Source organism: Canis aureus, chromosome 16, assembly GCF_053574225.1.
Source record: "Canis aureus isolate CA01 chromosome 16, VMU_Caureus_v.1.0, whole genome shotgun sequence".
NCBI classification, from domain to species: Eukaryota; Metazoa; Chordata; class Mammalia; order Carnivora; family Canidae; genus Canis; species Canis aureus.
Genome location: NC_135626.1, coordinates 49,064,591 through 49,083,169, shown reverse-complemented (window position 1 = coordinate 49,083,169; position 18,579 = coordinate 49,064,591). Strand labels below are relative to the sequence as shown.

At 38.7% G+C, this 18,579-nt stretch overlaps 1 protein-coding gene across 12 annotated transcripts in view; it reads left to right on the top strand.

Moving 5' to 3' along the window:
- TANC2 (tetratricopeptide repeat, ankyrin repeat and coiled-coil containing 2) overlaps positions 1-18,579 on the top strand; it is a 369,082-nt gene that overhangs the window by 304,485 nt on the left and 46,018 nt on the right. For all 12 annotated transcript variants that reach the window (XM_077853866.1, XM_077853860.1, XM_077853862.1 and 9 more), the window contains 2 exons: positions 1,101-1,708; positions 17,554-17,662. In XM_077853866.1, the coding sequence (XP_077709992.1) occupies positions 1,101-1,708; positions 17,554-17,662 (717 nt within the window). The remainder of the gene's footprint in view (positions 1-1,100; positions 1,709-17,553; positions 17,663-18,579) is intronic.

Sequence of the window (18,579 nt, the reverse complement as noted above, 5' to 3'; positions counted from 1 at the left end):
GAGTAAGAATGGCTAAAGAAGAGAAAGGAGTAGAGACCCCAGCCCTGAATGCCCTGAGAAATGAAAGAAGAGCCAGCTAAAAAGACTGGTAGGAGTGGCCAGTGTGCTAAGAGTAAAATGAAAGTATTACTGTGGAACTAAGCTACAGAAAATGACTCAGAAGGCATGATCACCTTGTGAAACACTGCTGAGAGGCTGAGGAAGATGAGCCCTGAAACACGATTATTGGTTTTGTCAAGGTAAAGTTTACATAAAACCTTGACAAGAACCATTTCAATGAAGTGATGTGTTTGAAGTCTGATTGCAACAAATAGAGGACGATGGGAAGGAGGAATAAGAGATAAGAAGTAGGGAGGGAGAACTCTTCTGTGAAGTTTCCTAAAAATGGGGACAGAGATTTAGGATAGTAGCTGAGGGGAGGAATTGTGGTGTCATTCATCTATGTGATCCAAAAGAGAAGAAGAAATTGATGCAGAAGAAGGTGGATACTTACAGGACCAAAGTCTGCATGCCGATAAGATAGAATCCAGAGTATAAGTAACCATAAAGCCCTAACACCTTTCCCCAGTATAATTTCCGAGCAGATCACCAAGGTACCAAGCATATTAGAAGTATTCCTCTGGGATAAGGCATCTCCAAAAAGTCTGCATTAAAATGTAGTCATCTTATTAGGAAGGTTAGAAAGGTACGTTTTTATATGACATTGTTTTGAGTCCTTATGCATTTCTCTTACTGAATTGTGCTTTGACTTTATGCCATTGTTAACACTGAGAAAAATGACAACAACTACAAAATTACATGGCATTCCATTTTCTATTTATGTAAGGAGTGTTATTTAGAATATTGACAATTAAATCACTCCTAAAGTACCCTTTATGAAGACCTCTAAAAAATGATCCCAAGTCTCAATATTAAGGAAAAAAATTGTGTCCCATCTGTGCAACATATTTGTTTTAACCTATGGATACTAGTACTTGATCATATTTCCCTCTTTGGCCACTTGGAAGTTTAGAATAAATGTGTGGACCTCATAGTGTATCACAAGAGTTAGGGGAAACTGAAGGTCTTTCTGTCTCTCTCTCTCTCTCCATCTGTTTTAGGAAATTACCAAGCTGCTGCCTTTCCATAGGATTTTTTTGGATCGACTAGAAGAGAATGAAGCCATAGACCAGGACCTGCAGGCTTACATCCTGCACCGGATACACAGCAGCTCAGAGATCCAGAATAACATTTCACTTAATGGCAAAATGGACAATACTACATTTGGCAAACTCAGTTCTCACCTCAAGACCCTCAGTCAGGGGTCCTATCTATACCTGAAACTCACATTTGACCTCATAGAGAAAGGCTATCTAGTGTTAAAGAGCTCTAGCTACAAAGTAGTTCCTGTTTCGCTCTCTGAGGTTTATTTACTCCAGTGCAATATGAAGTTCCCAACCCAGTCTTCCTTTGACCGGGTGATGCCTCTCCTGAATGTGGCAGTAGCCTCTCTACACCCACTGACTGATGAACATATCTTCCAGGCCATCAATGCTGGTAGCATTGAAGGCACCCTAGAATGGGAGGATTTTCAGCAGAGAATGGAGAACCTCTCCATGTTCCTAATCAAGCGCAGAGACATGACTCGTATGTTTGTACATCCTTCTTTTCGAGAATGGCTTATCTGGAGAGAAGAAGGAGAGAAAACCAAATTTCTCTGTGATCCCAGGTAAGCCACAGACCTGTATAATAAGCAATTCTGAGCCTATTTTGTATTAATTGCATGGAGCATGGGTATTGAAAGCCATGAGAAGTGTTCTTCATTGAACATTTCACACGAAGGAAACATCATCTCTGTTTCTTTCAAGACAGGGCTTTAATGAAGTTAATTTATTTTTTCACATTGTTATTTCCGTAAGACTTAAAATCTGTATGGATATTTAGAATACTCTCCTACATTCCTGTACATTCCTAAATAATTTTCTCTGTGCTAGTGAACCCAGGCTATAATTAATTTAGCCCTTTCACAGATTTCCTCAGTGTTCTTCAGATATGAAGAAAGAATTGATAACATTGTTAATCTCTGACTTAGAGTAGAATCATTTTAAAATTGTAATTGCCCCTTTAAAAGCCATACCAATTTTAAAGCCACCAGTGACTAACCCCATTAAAGTCCAGCCAGTGTGATAAGGTTTATGCTGGAAAACAGAATCTTAAACCTCACAGCTACAACGGACTTGAAGAGATCAGGTGGCCTAGCTGCCCTCCCTATAGTTGAATAAGGTGCCATGGTTCCCATTTTACAAATATCCCCTTTTACAAAGGCCTTAAGATGCTAAATCAGTGCTGGAAGTCATCAAGTTAAAAGGTGGGGGAAAGAAGGAAGGACTAGAAAAAGAATGGCAGGGCAGCCTGCATGGCTCAGTGGTTTAGTTCCACCTTCAGCCCAAGGCGTGATCCTGGAGACCCGGGGTGGAATCCCACATGGGGCTCCCTGCATGGAGCCTACTTTTCCCTCTGCCACGTCTCTGCCTTTCTCTCTCTCTCTCTCTCTCTCTCATAAATAAACAAAATCTTAAAAAAAAAAAAAAAAAGAATGGCAAACATGTAGTATGTACCATCACTCCCCTGCCCTGCAACCGTGCATGCCCAGCATTCCTGCCTGATGAGCTTGACTCTGATTTGGTGATCTTTCTCAGCTCAACAAACCAGAGTAGTGTGAAACTGTTTCCTGTTCTCTTGGGTAGAACCTAGATCTCTAGAATCCTAGAGGGGTGTGCTTTCTACTCCATACTATCTTTTTAAAAGAATTATTCCTTTAACAAAGTTGGTGTTTTCAAAAGCAGATATACCTCTGACTTACTGGAAGAAGACACCAACAGCATAGCTGGCCTGAGCAGAGCTTATTCTGGCTCATAAAGAAGAGAGACCAGATGTGACTGTGCCTCTGTCCATGACTTATCAGAGAGACTAAACCTCTCTGATCATGCTGGGGTTTTATTTCTCTCCTGACGTGTTCTTCACCCAGCCTTATTAGACACAACTGTGCTTATGGGCATGCTGCTTAGCCTACTCCATGCCAGTTCGTCAGAAAATTAGTTCCAGATTCTGATAAAGATATTAAGCCAGGCAGTAGATTTTGTGGTATTTTCCCTGAGGTAGAAACTTTTAAAGAAACAAGCTGTAGTGGAAAGAACATGGATTTTTGAGTCATTACTTGCATATAAATCCTGTTTCTTCTAGGAACTGTGACCTTTGGAGAGTTTAGGTTTCTGAGACAATTTTCTTATCTATGTAAAAGAGATAATAATAATTCCTAAAGTTCAGAACTAAATGAGGTCATGTAGTATAATACCTAAAATAGTACAGAATACAAAGAAAGTGTTCAAGGAATGTCCCTCCTTCTCCCCACCTTTGGAGTAATAGACCCTTTAGATACACCTTAACTACATCCTGTAGCTAATTGGATAAGCAGTAGTAGTCTTCTGCTATTAGCATTCAGGGGCACAGATTTTTTTATTGGAGTTCAATTTGCCAACATATAGTATAACATCCAGAGCTCATCTCGTCAAGTAGGGGTGCAAGATTTAAAAAACAAAACAACAACAAACTTGAGTCTGAGTTCTTTGTGAATTATATGGCATTCCCAAGAGTGTTTTACTATAAATCTCACTAGTACTGCTACAATAGTTAATTCATGGAGTTGGCAACCAAATGTTAAATAAAAAGAGACCAATCTAGAATTGCCTCATGAACACTTTGAAATCAGTTTCCAGAGAAACTTTGCTGGTTGATCTGCTCTCTTTCTTCCTGCAACATCTCAGAGAATTGAATGCTGAGATCCAAGGCAGCAGGCTACCACTGAATTAACAGTATCTTTACAACAGATGAAACCTTAGGGACTCTAAAAGGAGAAAATACGGTGTTTTGCAGTCATATCATGACTTTACAGGCTTACCTTCTCAACATGATTTATTAACTAGAAGCATTTTGGCAACAAACTGATACACTGGGACAAGCAAACACTTCTAACTTCAGATGCTATGTAGTCTGTTCCCTGGTGATTGAATAACACATGGAGCTGCTGAGGGATCATCATATATCACTTAATGACACAGAGAGTAAAATAGTAGGACCAGGAGTTATCACAAAAGCTTCCTTACATTTCATTTCAGTTGGAATTCAGCCTTCTACCCAGCACTGTCTGGCACCAGCTTTGTTACTAAAGTATTGATCTCAGAGTTCGAGGCCCCCTGGGTCAATGAGATGGAAATTCACTAAGAATTTAATGCTGTTGGCAAAGCCCAAGCTGGCCTTTCAAAGAAACTGGCTGTAATTGCTTTCCATTTCAGGCAAGTCTGATTAGCAGAACGCTTTCAAAGCAGGGTTTGTCTTTGTGGCCTTCAGCCCCTGCTTCCTGTACATTCCCCATCTGCTCTCCTGTTTCTCCCCATTTTCTTTCTAGAGCATCACATGTATTTCACTAGACCAGAGAGACCAACTCAGTGCCTCTGAAATCACACTGTGTGACCCAGTGCTGACAGGCCTGTCTCAGTATAAGGAGAACTCTTAGAGACAACAGAACATCTCTGCCTCTTCTAGTCCATTTTCCTGGGCTTTCAACACTTTCTTGTTCACCCTGAACTTGCTGACCTTATTAGGGAATTAGACACAGATGAGAATATTCTATCCTGAAGCCAAAAAGTAGTTGATCTTCATCAGAAATAGGCCACCCACAGAGGTACTTCTGTTAAACTGAAGAGAGTCAGTAATCTGAAGATGGTGCTGGAAAGAGGAAATAGCTGAGCCAGAGGTCAGTGCTACAACTGAGATAAAGTTTTCCTTATTTTAAATATCAGATGGCCTGTTTCCCAGGATGTCAGAGAACTGACATCCCATAGAGAATGACCTAATGTTGCATAAACATATAACTGTCACAGAAAGAGATGAGTTATAGATGTCTTTTCTCAGTTTGGTAACAGGACTGTGAGGGTGTGTGTGTGGGGGGGTGGGTATCAAGCTATAAGCAAAGCATCACTGAAAAAATTTTTATGACATCAGAATTTCTAAATTTTTGGATTTGCATTCTGGATGAAAAAATGCCTTTTGAAGCCCTGAGAAACCTTAGATCTTACCACCTTATTCTTTCCATTTCCCACTATTCATCACTGTCATATCCTGTCCTACTCTGAAATAAATCTAGTTTATATTTTATTCCCTTGGGCATTGAGATATCAGATTAACTCCCTAATCTTATAAACTAATCTCTGCTATTATACTAATAAGAGGTAGATTGCAAACCCATTTGAAGCAACTTGTGCATTTCAGTAGGCATTTGAGAAAAGAAGTCATCAGTCTTTATTATCTAACCTATTGATGACTTTGATAGTTGAAATTTGAGGCTGGGAGAGTAAACAGTTGGGGGCTGCTGGCCCTGTACTGTTTAATATTTCTTCAGTTGTTAGGCTAGCCCTGCATGAACCCCCACTCTTTTTTGTTTTCTTTCTTCACTATCTTTGTCTTCACAGTATCTAGCCTCTCCTTCCATAGGAACAGCTCACAGATCAACATTTTTATATAGGAATATATATGTAAGATTTTTATCTAAAGATCAGAAGACTCAGCTACCATATTTTTAACTTTGAATAAAACACATGAGGCTTGTGAACTTTTGAGTACTGAGCTGATGTGACCTAATGAAGTTATGATTTGGGACCCTAATTTGGATTGATGTGATTTCCTCAAACTAAGAGAAGCAAACTTTATGGCGGATGAAAAGGGGGAAGAGCTACACAGATCCTGTGGGGGTAGTTGAATACTTACTTGACTCTGTGACTAGAGTTGATATCTTACAATACATGGTCTGTTGAGATCTTTCCTAATTATTTTGGTCATGTTTGTCTATGAATTACACATTGGAGACCTGATGCTCCAAAATGCATGCCACAGAGCAGACTGTCAGAGAAGAAGCAATTTGCCTAAGGCAAAAAGAAGGCATTCCCCTAACACCAATAAAAAAATAAATAAATAAATAAAATAAAATAAAATAAAAAAAGAAAAAAAAAAAGAAAAGAAAAAAAAAAAAAAAGAAAAAAAAAAGAAGGCATTCCCCTTAAAAAGGAAATCTAACTCTATGCAGAGGACCCGCACAGCCTGGCTTCTTCTAGAACACATGGGTCTGAAATAACCACAGAATGGTAAATTGCAGGGTTAAGGTGATTCTTTTTGTTTGTTTTAATCTAAACATGAGCCTCCAGGAAGGATGATGTTTAACTTTGACCTCTGAAGCACAAATTCTAGGTTACTGCTGATAGCCATTGCAGGCTTCCACAACAGTTAAATTGGGAATAAGTTCTGCTTTCTAAAAGCATTAGGAAAGAAGTCAGCAAAGTGATGGATCATGGGAAGGAAAAAAGGGTCTGGAACTACATCAGCCCTTAGGAGGTTAGAATCACAGCAAGGAAAAAGATGGTATACCAAACATCCTTTACTAGCACTTGACTATTAGTAGAGGATCTTACCTGCCTTGAAATACTAACTTTCTAATCTCTGTGCTGGATCTGCATCTGCTATACTTTTAATTCCTTTCTATCACTGAGGAGAAATTGGTCTTCTGATGTCAAATTTGGATGTGTAATTTTGAAGAAGAGATTTCATTGATGCATAATATTATTAGAGATTTGTCTAATTCGCCAATAATTTTTTTCTTATTATCTAATTCAGTTTCTAACTCCCTATTGGTATCAAGAAAAATGTAGGACTCATATCTGAGGTATTACTCTAGTGACCTAAGGTCATAGTTTTGTGATTTAATGCAAGAGAGAAATTAGATAATATCTAATGTGTATCTTGGACTGTGTCCAGTTTGCCAATTGCATGAATGTCCTTCAACTTTACAAATTTGTTTGTAAATCAGATGGCAGTATAAATCGGGGGACCCACATCTATTAGTCAAATAGGCAAACTGTTCCCATCTTTAAAACTCTTATACCTTTGAAGATGGGCAACATAACACTTTATTTCCTTTTCCAAATCCAAAATTAAGTTTAGAAAAAGCTAGTATTCTTACTGTCATAAAAACTCTTATGAAATTTGCTAAGTTAATAAATATACAGAGAAGTATTATGGGTTAGAGAGAGAGCATTGTTTTATGATTTGGAAGGCATACAGAAGAGTCAACTAAAGAAAACACAGAAAGGATTTGTACTCTCTTCTTTTGGTTTTGCTACAAGAAAGTGATAATTGCTTTATATGTTTAAAATTTGTGTGTGTGTGTGTGTGTATGTGTTTGTGTGTGTATATATATAGAGAGAGAAACAGACAGACAGACAGATAGGTACAGATTTCTTTTAAGTGGGTGTGCCCTGAATAGCAAATTCTGAAAATCTGAAATGGAGGGGCAGCCCTGGTGGCTCAGCAGTTTAGTGCCACCTTCAGCCCAAGGCCTGATCCTAGAGACCAAGGATCTAGTCCCATGTCAGGCTCCCTGCTTGGGAGCCTGCTTCTCCCTCTGCCTGTGTCTCTACCTCTCAGTCTCTCTCTCTCTCTCTCTTTCTCTCTCTCTCTCTGTCTCTCATGAATAAATAAATAAAATCTTTTTTTAAAAAATCTGAAATGGAGAGAACTAGAGAAAGTGATTAAGGAAAAGTTTTGGTCCTGAAAGTAGCATAGGAAATAGAGGCCAATTTGTCCTATTAATGAGTCTCTCTGAAGCAATACTAGCTGAATGAAAAGATGAGAATCCCAGAGGCTTTCCAAGGTTGTCAAACCAAGATTAATGGCATAGCATTCAGAAGTAGTTATTGCCAACTTAGGGGGACATGACAGGACAAGTTCTTTTTTGTGAGTACAGCAACTTACTCAGCTGTCTCTAGAGACTCAAAAGCAGCTAGATCTCCACATTTGGTAAAGTCAGCATTAATAGCCTTTTATCTTCTCAACCATAAGACCCACAGCTATGAGACATGTATTCACTTCAGCATCAGCATATCCAGTTGGTTCGACCCATTCAAATTTTACTTGTAAGTATTCACTTACTTACTTCCACCCCTACGGACCACACCCTAGGTTCTCACATGAACTGTGTTAGCCTCCTAAGCAGGGAGAGCCTCCCCTCTGTCCATTTTCCAACAGCATCCAAAGTAATTTTTTTTTAAAGCGTAAATCCACACAAATAACCTCCTTCTGAAAAATCATTTAATGGCTACTTCAAAGGCCTGTTATAACAAAGATATCTTCTGCCTACCTTTTTAAATTGAGCTCATTCATTCTCTCTCTTATTCATGATATTCTGGTCATAACTGATCGTCTGCTAATTCCCAGAACTTGATAAGCTCTCTCCCACCTCTGAGCCCTCACACTTAACAATTCCCGCCATCTGGAGCTCACTTTCCCTGGCTCATCACATGGCAAGATCTCTCTCACTCCTCCTTCAGATCTCAGCTTAAAATGCCATCTCCTCAGAGAGACTTCCACTTGGCACCTTATATAAGTAAGTCCGTCCTTGTTTTCTTTATCATAACAACCTATATACTTCCTTTCTAACAGTTGTCACACTATTATTAATTTGTTATGTGTGAACACTTGTTTACATTGTCCATTTTCCCCCCTAGAATGTGAGTGAGTTCATGAGGACAGGAACCTTTTCTATCATGCTCACATTGATCTTCATAGAGATTAATACAGTCAGTACCTGGTACACAGTAAGCACTCAGTAAATATTTTTTTAATGAATTAAATAAACAAAGAAATGATAAGTGGTACTAATTTTAAGATTGCAACTAAAAATATTTGAGAAACTCTTCTGACAATTCAAGAGACAGTGTCTTTTATTCACTCTGTCACTATGTGTCAGGAATAAGTGAAGTCATGCATTTCAGCAAGGATTCAAGGAACAGTTATTAAATTATTTTCAAGACTGTGTTAAAGACTGCAGAGGATACAAATGTAAGTTAGATTTGTCTACCAGGACTTAACAGGTTAGTTGTTTTAACAGATACATTTATAACTAGCTATAAATCAAGGGAGAGTGCTATGTTAGAAGTATAAACAATAAGCTGAGCAATAGGGGGGAGGAAGAGAGAAGTGATAAATCTTCAGTGCCTGCTGTTATTGTTTTAAATTGTGACAATTCAATGGAGTCATAGCTCTTTTGCTTCATGAATCCCTGCCAACTGCCTAAAGACTTTATTGTCAGAGGACAGGTGTCCATATTCTTCAGGCCAATGATGCATTAACAGTACAGAAGGGCTATAGGAAACTGTGGAGCTAAGTGGAAGAAAGCAGGAAATTTCTATCCAGCTTCCATGTTTAAAAAGAAATAATGCTGCTCCACTCATTTCTACAAAGGTATATCTTTGGCACACTTTACCTTTACAGTCTACTATTTAGGGTTGACTTTGAACAGGCTCTTTCATTTCACTTCCACATTGAATATGAAACATTAGGACAAGCTTTCTAGAAGTGTGTTTTGTATTCAGGTTCCATGAGAAAACCATGACAAGAACATGCCAAAGCAGTTACTGTCTAATAAGCTAAAATTAGAAGAAATTTTTGCAAAGATGTGTGGGTGCCATTTGCTGAAATTTGATAACAAGAAGCAGACTGTAAGGCAGCAACCACCAAAGTGTGGCTGCAGGCAGAATTTTTAAGATGAAAAGTGAAAAAGATCAGGATTGTCAATCTCTTCTCAATATTTGAGTTAATAGTTAAATTCATTTCACAAACAGTAGCAATAGAGATGCCTGCAAATTCTAGACAAAAGTGAGTTAATGAATTAGAAAGCGAATCTGCAAGTGCTTGTATTGCTTTTCCTTGAGCCCATCTGCTTAGCATGTATTCATTGATGAAATGTTTATTGAACTTCTACTTTACACCAATGACCATGCTATCCACTAGAGAAACTTAGATGAAAGAGACACCTCCTGACACTAAAGCCATCATCTTCTAAAGGGAAGTTAGACCCAAGCAACCAACAGTAGTGCCATAATACAGAGTACCCTGGGAACCTAGACAAGGGGAGATACTTTGCAGAACAGATGACACTCAAGTTGAGCCTTAAAGGATGAGTTGATCCCATGAAACAGAGCTGGAGTGGGAGACCACTGTAGGCAGGCAAGAAAAGGTCATAGCAGGAGCAAAAGCAAGTGTGAAGATAGGGATTGCCTTTGGGAAATGGTGAGAAGATGTGATTAGAGGATAAGACACATGATCAGAAAGAATAAATGGAAGTATCACTAGACAAAAAGGCCTTGACTGCTATGTTTAAGACTTCACAGTGTATTCTGTAGGTAATAGGGAGTCTCTGTAACTTTTTATGGAGGAGGAGACAATGATCAAGTGACTCTGATGATGTGAAAAGTAGCTCTGACAAGTGATGTATGGAAGGTGGGTTGAAGAAGAGGAGAGAGTGCAGGTAGGGATACTAGTTATGAGACTTAGCGGTACTGTAAGTGAGAAATGCCAAGACCTGCAATGTCAGGATAGACACTTGGTCTTTTTTTGTGTTTAGTCAGTGAGGGTGGAGGACTCCAAAATGACTCTAAAACTTATCTTGAATGATGGAGGAGTGACCAATATAGAGCATTCTGATGGAGGAGGGCTTCTAGCATGAGCAAAGGCAGGAGGAAGAATAATAGGATTATTGAGGGAGAAGGTGAGTTCTGTTTTGGAGATGTTGTTAATGAATTACCTCCACGGAAAGTGCAGAAGTATGTTGAGAAATGTGGCTTTGAAAAATAGGGAAAGAAAAAAAATCAAAGCACAGGGTTATGGATTTGGAAGTCATTAGCAAATAAGTTGTAGGACCAAACACGGTCAAAGAATATAAAGCAGGAAACTTAGAAGCATTGAAACAGAATAGTTAAATTTAAACACTAGGGGAAAATGATGAACTAAATAATTTACAAGGGCAATATTAGAAGAAGAAACAAGAGAAAGTAAGATCATGAAAGGCAAAGGCGAAAATTTTTCTTGGCCAGATCTGAGGTGATTAATATAATTTCTGCCTATATCCCATTAGCCAGATATCCATCTATGACCCCCACTTGAATAAGTGAATGCAGGGTTCCTGGCAAAGTAGCCACCTCCCAGCAACAACTATTGGCTGTGAATGGGAGCACAGGTCTTTTGTAGGTAGCTATCCCTCCCTGCCCCATAATTCTAATTTCACTAGGTCTCCCTGAATAATCCCCACATCTACTTATATACTGTAAAGACATCCCACAGCAGCAGCAAATGTTTTTTTCTGCCCAAATTATAAGATAGATTAGCTGGCTTTAGATTGTAAGCAATGCCTTGCCAGTGGTCTGTAACTGTACTACTTTATCACATCTGAGCACTGCACAGAATACCAAAACACCTAGGTGGTGTTTCTCTGAATACTAAAGTGTTGTATGTCAACTTTCAATATAAGAGCTAATGAAATCTTTGTGACTACACATCAGTGACAGTGATTAGAACAACGGAAAAAACATCCATGCCAGAAATAATTTGAGTGAAACGTTTGTTAGCATGTTTCCCTACTACAATTAGAAACTTTAAGTCTAGCTGTCTCCCTGGGGTACTAAGTGAAAATCTATTAGAAAAACACAGTGCCATTATATATTTTGTGTAAAACAACTGTTCTTCAGTTTTCAAACTGTTAAATGGGTGGAGGGAAGGGAAGGTGATTCCTGCTTGATAAAGGTTTTTTTTTTTTTTTTCCTCCAAAAGACTCCATAGCTCTGAAGTCTTGAGGTATAGGGAAACAGGGTTATCATGTAAGAGTAGCTTCTCACTGCCTTATAATCTATCATTGTCCAAGGGTAAGCATCACTTGTCTCCAGTAATACATATCAAGGGGCCTACTGATGCCTGCAAAGGAGAATGGAGGTAGGATCTACCCTCTGCTCTCTTTTGTCAGAATATATACATCCAGGATAGGGGAGAGGGGACAGTACTGGGAGAAAAGTCTTCAACTCTGACCTGTGGTTGGTCCTCTCCTAAAATATCTAAAAGCAAATCTGTCTTGAATATAAGGTTTATTAATATCCTCTTGAAAACCCTCTGGTCTACATGAGAAATTAAACCGTTTCCTTAACTTTTATGGTATTACTAAGGGACCAGTTAGCTCTGTCTTTATCTCCCCTCTCTGCCTGAAATTACACTACCAAGTTTTCCTGCATTGACTAACATTGAATGGCACCCATATCCAATAATTGTTCCCTGATCTGTGGATTTCTCTTTGGTTGTGTAGGTATTGGGGTCAAGGCATGGAGGGGTAAGGATTGGGGTTAAAGAGAAAGGTATCGCATTTCAGGATTAAAGTTCTGTTTGAGCATGCAGTCATCTTCCAATATGTATAGTTGTGTGGTTAATATTCATTCCTTAAGTATAGCACTCTGCTAGTTCTTATGGAGAATATAAAAGAAATATAAAATACAGCTCACTTAATATAGCTCACTTAATTCTTACCACAGTCCTGAGAGGTCATTATTACTATTCCTGTCTTATAGAGAAGTTAAGTAGCTTTTCCAAGATTACAAAGCTTCTAAGTGACAGAACTAGGATTTGAAACATGGGCCTATTTTTATTTGTTTCAGAGATGAAGAAGCAGCATTGTGAATGCAGTCAGGGAACTTGGCTATGTAACTTTGAATCACAAGATGATCTCATTATATATAAGCTATGTGGAAATAATTCTGCCTGCACCCCTGCCCCCCCCCCATTTGGACTTTATCACCACATATAAACCCACACTAAAGTTGACTTTGATTGCCATCATATTTAATTATAGAGGAAAGACATAGTTGTGTTCAGTCATACCTAAAATCATGTGACACTGATGAAGGTTCCCTCTGTTTCTTAACTAGTCTCTCCCAAAATGCCTATCAAAAAATGTCAAAATTAATTGCTGATTTTAATTATGTTAAGAATTCAGGGTTTATACCATTACAAATGAATACATTGCTCTTTATATTGGCTGATTTTTTCACACAGATATGTCCATTTTTCAGAGAAATAAAAATCAAGTTGCTAATCTCATCAGTGTGTTAGTGGAACTGGGTCTCAGAAAACCCTGGGTTCTCATCCCAGCTCTTAGATCCCAGCCACATGAGCTGGGAGCTGTCCTTCAGTCTTGCCAAATTTCCGTCTTCCACCATAATATTAGGAGTAATATTTAGACCTATGCCTATAGTATTGGTGTTTGTGAGAATCTAAAAAACTGTTAAAGATTTTTAAAACCATAAGGTAGTTTACAGCTTTACAGTATTACTAACTCAGTCATTCTACAAATATGTATTCCTATTGCCTAGGAGTACATATGTGAAAAGGCTTCCAGCCTCCATACAATCTCGTGGGAAGACTGATGTACAGACAGATAGTGTAATGAAAGTGTGTACCAAGTACAAGAATCTGAAGGAAGGAGCCCCTGAGTCTATCTGGTGGGACCGGGGAGAGCTTCACAGAAGAGATGGTGTGAACTGAGACTTAAAGAATAAGAAATAGTTTGCCTGATGAACTAAATGGGAAAGAGAATTATAGGCAGAGGGAGAGCGTGTTTAAAACCCTAGAATAGGGGATCCCTGGGTGGCTCAGCGGTTTAGCGCCTGCCTTCGGCCCAGGGCATGATCCTGAAGTCCTGGGATCGAATCCCACATTGGGCTCCCTGCATGGAGCCTGCTTCTCCCTCTGCCTGTGTCTCTGCCTCTCTCTCTCTCTCTCTCTCTCTGTCTCTCATGAATAAATAAATTTTAAAAATCTTTTTAAAAAATAATAAAATAAAACCCTAGAATAATTTACTCCATCTGAAATTAGAAGCAGAAGGTAAGTAGGTAAAGACAGACAAATAGTCAAGGGACACATATGGAGAGCCTTTGAATACCATGCTAAGGAGTTTAGATTATGTATGGGAGGAGGTATAAAGCCAGTGAAGAATTTTGAGCAGACTTTTTATCAGGTTTCTGCACTGTAGATTATTGGCATGGGCCAGGGAGCAGGCAGTGGAGAGAATAAGGCTCTTGCAGTTATCCAAGAGAAAGTATAAAGAGAAGAGGAAAACAACTGATAGATTTTAAACCTGAGTGACTGGCAATATATTAAAAAATAAAGAAATCCTAAATGGATTTGGTTCTCAGAAAGCTTCAACTTCAAATAGTGTCATATGACAGGTTATTTGAATGATCATTTGAAGGAAGATAGATCCAGTAGGCAATTAGAGAAGCAAAACAATATGTCTGTGCTAGAGATGTCAGTGCAGTAAGAGCTGAAGCCAGGAGACCTGTGAAATAAGAAGAAATGGGAAATAAAGCAAAGAAATTACATCACTGAAGAAAATGGGAGAAAAAGTACCAGGGTGGTGTCACAGATGTCAAGAGAAAAGAGTTCCAGGGGAGGTAGTCAATCGGGCCTACTGCTGGAGGAAAAAAAGAAAAAGAGTTCAAAGGCTAAAATACAACCAATTACAAGGCTGCCGGTAATGGCGAGGCTAGGAGTCAAAAGGAGTAAGGCTTGGGGGTGAGCAAATAATCAGAAAAATAGAAATAGGGGCACCTGGGTAGCTCAGTGGTTGAGCATCTGCCTTTGGCTCAGGTCATGATCCCGGGGTCCTGGGATTGAGTCTCGCATCAGACTCCCCACAGGGACCCTGCTTCACCCTCTGCCAATGGCTCTGCCTCTCTGTCTGCCTCTCTCATGAATAAATAAATAAAATCTTTTAAAAAAATAGAAATAAACACAGACAAATGTAGTGTAACACGTTCAGAGGGTAGGTTAGCCACTGGCACCATATCTTAATCAAAACAGTAAGGGACAAATGGAAATGTTAGTATATGACATAAATTGCTGTTTTCCTTCATGTCCTGAACACTCTAAACTCAGAGTCCAATCAGAACCATTCTTTCATGAATAATGAGATATGCTATGTCCAAAAAGAAATGAACCACAGTTCTCACTTCATCTTTTCCTTGATCTGTTTTGCTTGCTGTTTCTCCTCAGTGCCAGATCAACAAAAGCAAAAGCAAACACTATCCTCTCTAGCTAGCTAAAATGCATACTAAAGAAATGCAAACATCTTACCAGAGATTCTTATTTATGGTAGTAAAATGAAAGCAGTTCAACATCAGTTCTGTGTCTAATTCATTTCCTTGTCAGATGTGAGTTTTTTATCTTAACTCTGCTGGGCATGGCCTGAAGCTTAGGTAGTGGGTCAGAGGCCTGTATTCAAGGGTTGTAGTACTATGTAGATGAATCTGTGGATGAGTCACTTGAAGTAATAATTCTTATACCAGGGAGGCTACAGTAATTTCAGTGTTAATAACTGGATAGGATTTTGAGAACTTGAGATAGGGCACTTTATAAATATTGCATGTCATTTTCTAATATACTCTTAAAATAGCCTACCAGCTAAATTGGGCTTTCAAATGATAAATAAAAGTTCAATAGCAATTCCCAGACTTTGTGAATGTGAAACAATCTGGGCTCATACCTTCAGATGATACCGATGACTCCATGCAGGCTACACTTCTCTGAGACTTTTTTTCAATTTAATAACTTCCTTTCCATTATGGTTGATCTTATCCAGTGAAATAAGTTGGAATGGCATCCACTAGAACTCAGAAACTCTTGAAGCTCAAGGTTAAAACATGGTAGAATTTCTTTTTGAAGTCTCTTTGGAATGAAATCTCTTTGTAAATATTCTTGAGTAAGCTGTCCCATTCCCTAGACTTCAGATACTATACTGAAGCTTGAAAAAAAAAAAAAAAAGAAGAAGAAGAAGAAATTTAAAATGTATATGTTTTTCAGACTTTGGTGTGAGGTATCTCCAAATGTTAAACCTGGCAGAGTAGCCAGTGTTCAATAGGAGAGAAAATCATCCAGAAGATATTTGGGCCTCTTTTCAGGGAAACATCATCAACAAAAATGTACTTGCAGTTTTTCCCCTTCTTTTTGATTAATTCATTAGACTTGAAACTGATATAATGGTTTCATTTCCCTCTTCTATGGCACTCCAAGTGAAAGGAATAGAAGAGTTTTGTTACCAGTAACATAAAGAACCTGGTGGTTTCTAATGACCACTAACCTGGTGGGCAGGAGAGACAGTTCTAAGTGTCTGCAGTTCTTATAGGCTAGAGCAAAAGTGGTAAGAAGCCATATCCCAAAGGTGATCTGGCATCCTTTCTTTAATACCCAATTTTCTCTTGCTTCCAAAAAATGTTATTGAGAACGTTTATATGCAATATACTGTGTTAGGCATTCCAGGGAATATAAATAACTCAGAATTTCTGTCATAAATGTAAATAGAAATAAATACACATCTTATATACATACACATATATACATACATTCATTCACATTTAAAGGATTAAATCAGAGATGCCTGGGTGTTGCAGTCAGTTGGGCCATCAGACTTGTTTTTGGCTCAGGTCTGATCTTGGGGTCTTGAGACTGAGCCCTGTGTTAGGCTCCACACTCAGCATGGAGTCTGCTTGGTTCTCACTCCCCTCTCCCTTTACACCTCCTCCCACTCCACCCCAACCCTCAGATAAATAAATAAAATCCTTTTTTAAAGGAAGAATTTATCATTAAGATGCTTTGAGCTAGAAGAACTAGAATACTCCCAATTCAGATTTAAACAAATAAATGTGTTACTTCATATAACAAGTCCAACCTTCGGGCAGCTTCTGATACCATAAAGTCAGGGCTTATACTTCGTATTTCCACAGTTCTCTTAGTTTAACCCTTCTGTTAACTTTATCTTCAGACAAGATGACCACATGATTGCAAGAGAGCCATTGCAGTTCTGAGTATCAGGAGCTGATAAGACAACGTGCAGAGGCAGAAAAGAGAGTTTTCTCTTTCTTCAGAGATTGGAGATCCATTATCAAGAAATGGGGGAGTGGATGCCGTCAGGAAACCTTCAGTCGAGTAGAGGAGAGAGCATGAAATAGTGTGCTACTTACTTTACTACACAGATACACAATCTATAATGCTTGTACCAAAAAGAAAATACTCCCTGTTTCTTGGCTATGGGAAAGGTAGAAGGGATCAAAGAAGACTTCACTTGGGAAAGAGGTTGTTAATTCATCTGGGGACATGTTGAGCTTGAGGTACTGCAGGACCTCCAGGTAGAGAAATACAACAAACAGTTGAGTGTATATTGTTGTAAATCTTAGAAGTCTAGATTAAGAAAAAGATACAAGTGGTGGTGAAGGCTCTCAGGATGGATGAGCTGATGGAGAAGGGACAGACTAGAACCAAAAAGGAGATCCTAAGGAGCACTGACATTTAAAGCACGGGTAAAATAAGAGGAGTTCACAGAGACAGAAAATAAAAATGCATCTTTTAATGCCATCTGTGTGTGGGATGGGTGTAAGCCAACTAGAAATGACATTTTGTGATATTCACACATGTAATCTGGGTAAAGGACTGGTAAAAGCTAGGGACCTTTCAATACCCATTATTTGCCCAGCAGCAGGTCCCCTCTCTTAGAAACTGGTTGAATGAAACAATGTTTCACTGGAGGTATGAACAATACCCCACCCAGTGCAGAATTGGAGCATTAAAATTCTAAAATGAGTCTCTTTTTCTTTGCAGGAGTGGTCACACATTACTTGCTTTCTGGTTTTCCCGCCAAGAGGGAAAACTAAACCGACAGCAGACTATTGAACTGGGACATCACATCCTCAAAGCACACATTTTTAAGGTAATTAGAGAAGTTAAGTTTTCCTTTCTAGCTCTAGCAGGTTTTCTTTAACACTATGTATGAAGTTACTCTCATTTCAGTGTAGTCCCTGCTTTTTGTTTTTTTTTTTTTTTTTTTTTTTTGCTTTTTGTTGTAGAATTGATCCATCCCCTAAAATTTGTGGCCTGTTCCTCTTCAGGCCTTTGGAAAGAGAACCACATTTGTCATCTCCCAGTTTAGCAGATTGCTAGGCCTTTTCAGGAGATGTACAAGTATAATCATTTAGGTAAGAAGTAGACACACATATATATGTGTACTCCATATATGACTTACCGTCTCCTGAAGACAGCCGTGCTATAGCAATTAGTAGCAGATTTTCACAATGTCTGAAAAAAAAGGCACTGAGAGCAATTACTCTCTCAATTTTCTTAGAGTTTTATAAAGATTTTAATATTCCTGATGTTATGGTTTTCCAATTGTTTATGTGGAACCAGCAATAACCTTTCTTTGAGCTACTTCTCCCATTTCTTCATTCAAATTATAATCCTAATTTTTCTCCCAGTAGTTTCAAAACTTTTAAGAACTCTATAGGATCAGCATCCCTCTCTCTTGGCATTCACAAGCCTGGAGTAGAGCCTTGTAATCCAGACAATGGCACATAATTCACCTATTTTTTGTGAATGCATTCATTTGTTTATTTAGCACTTACGTGGGCACTGTACTAGGTCCTAGGGATACAAAAACAAAAAAGATAAAGTCCCTAATTTCAAGGAATTTACAGTCTAAATAATAGTTGTGGGATAAAGCACAAAAGTCAGGAAAGAAATTTGTTCTCCTGGTTTTTCTAGCCCACAGTTTGCTGTTGCGTCTGCTACCTCCAACCCTGCAATCTCTTCAGAGTGCTTTTCCTGCCTCAGGATTGAGAAATACAAGTATCT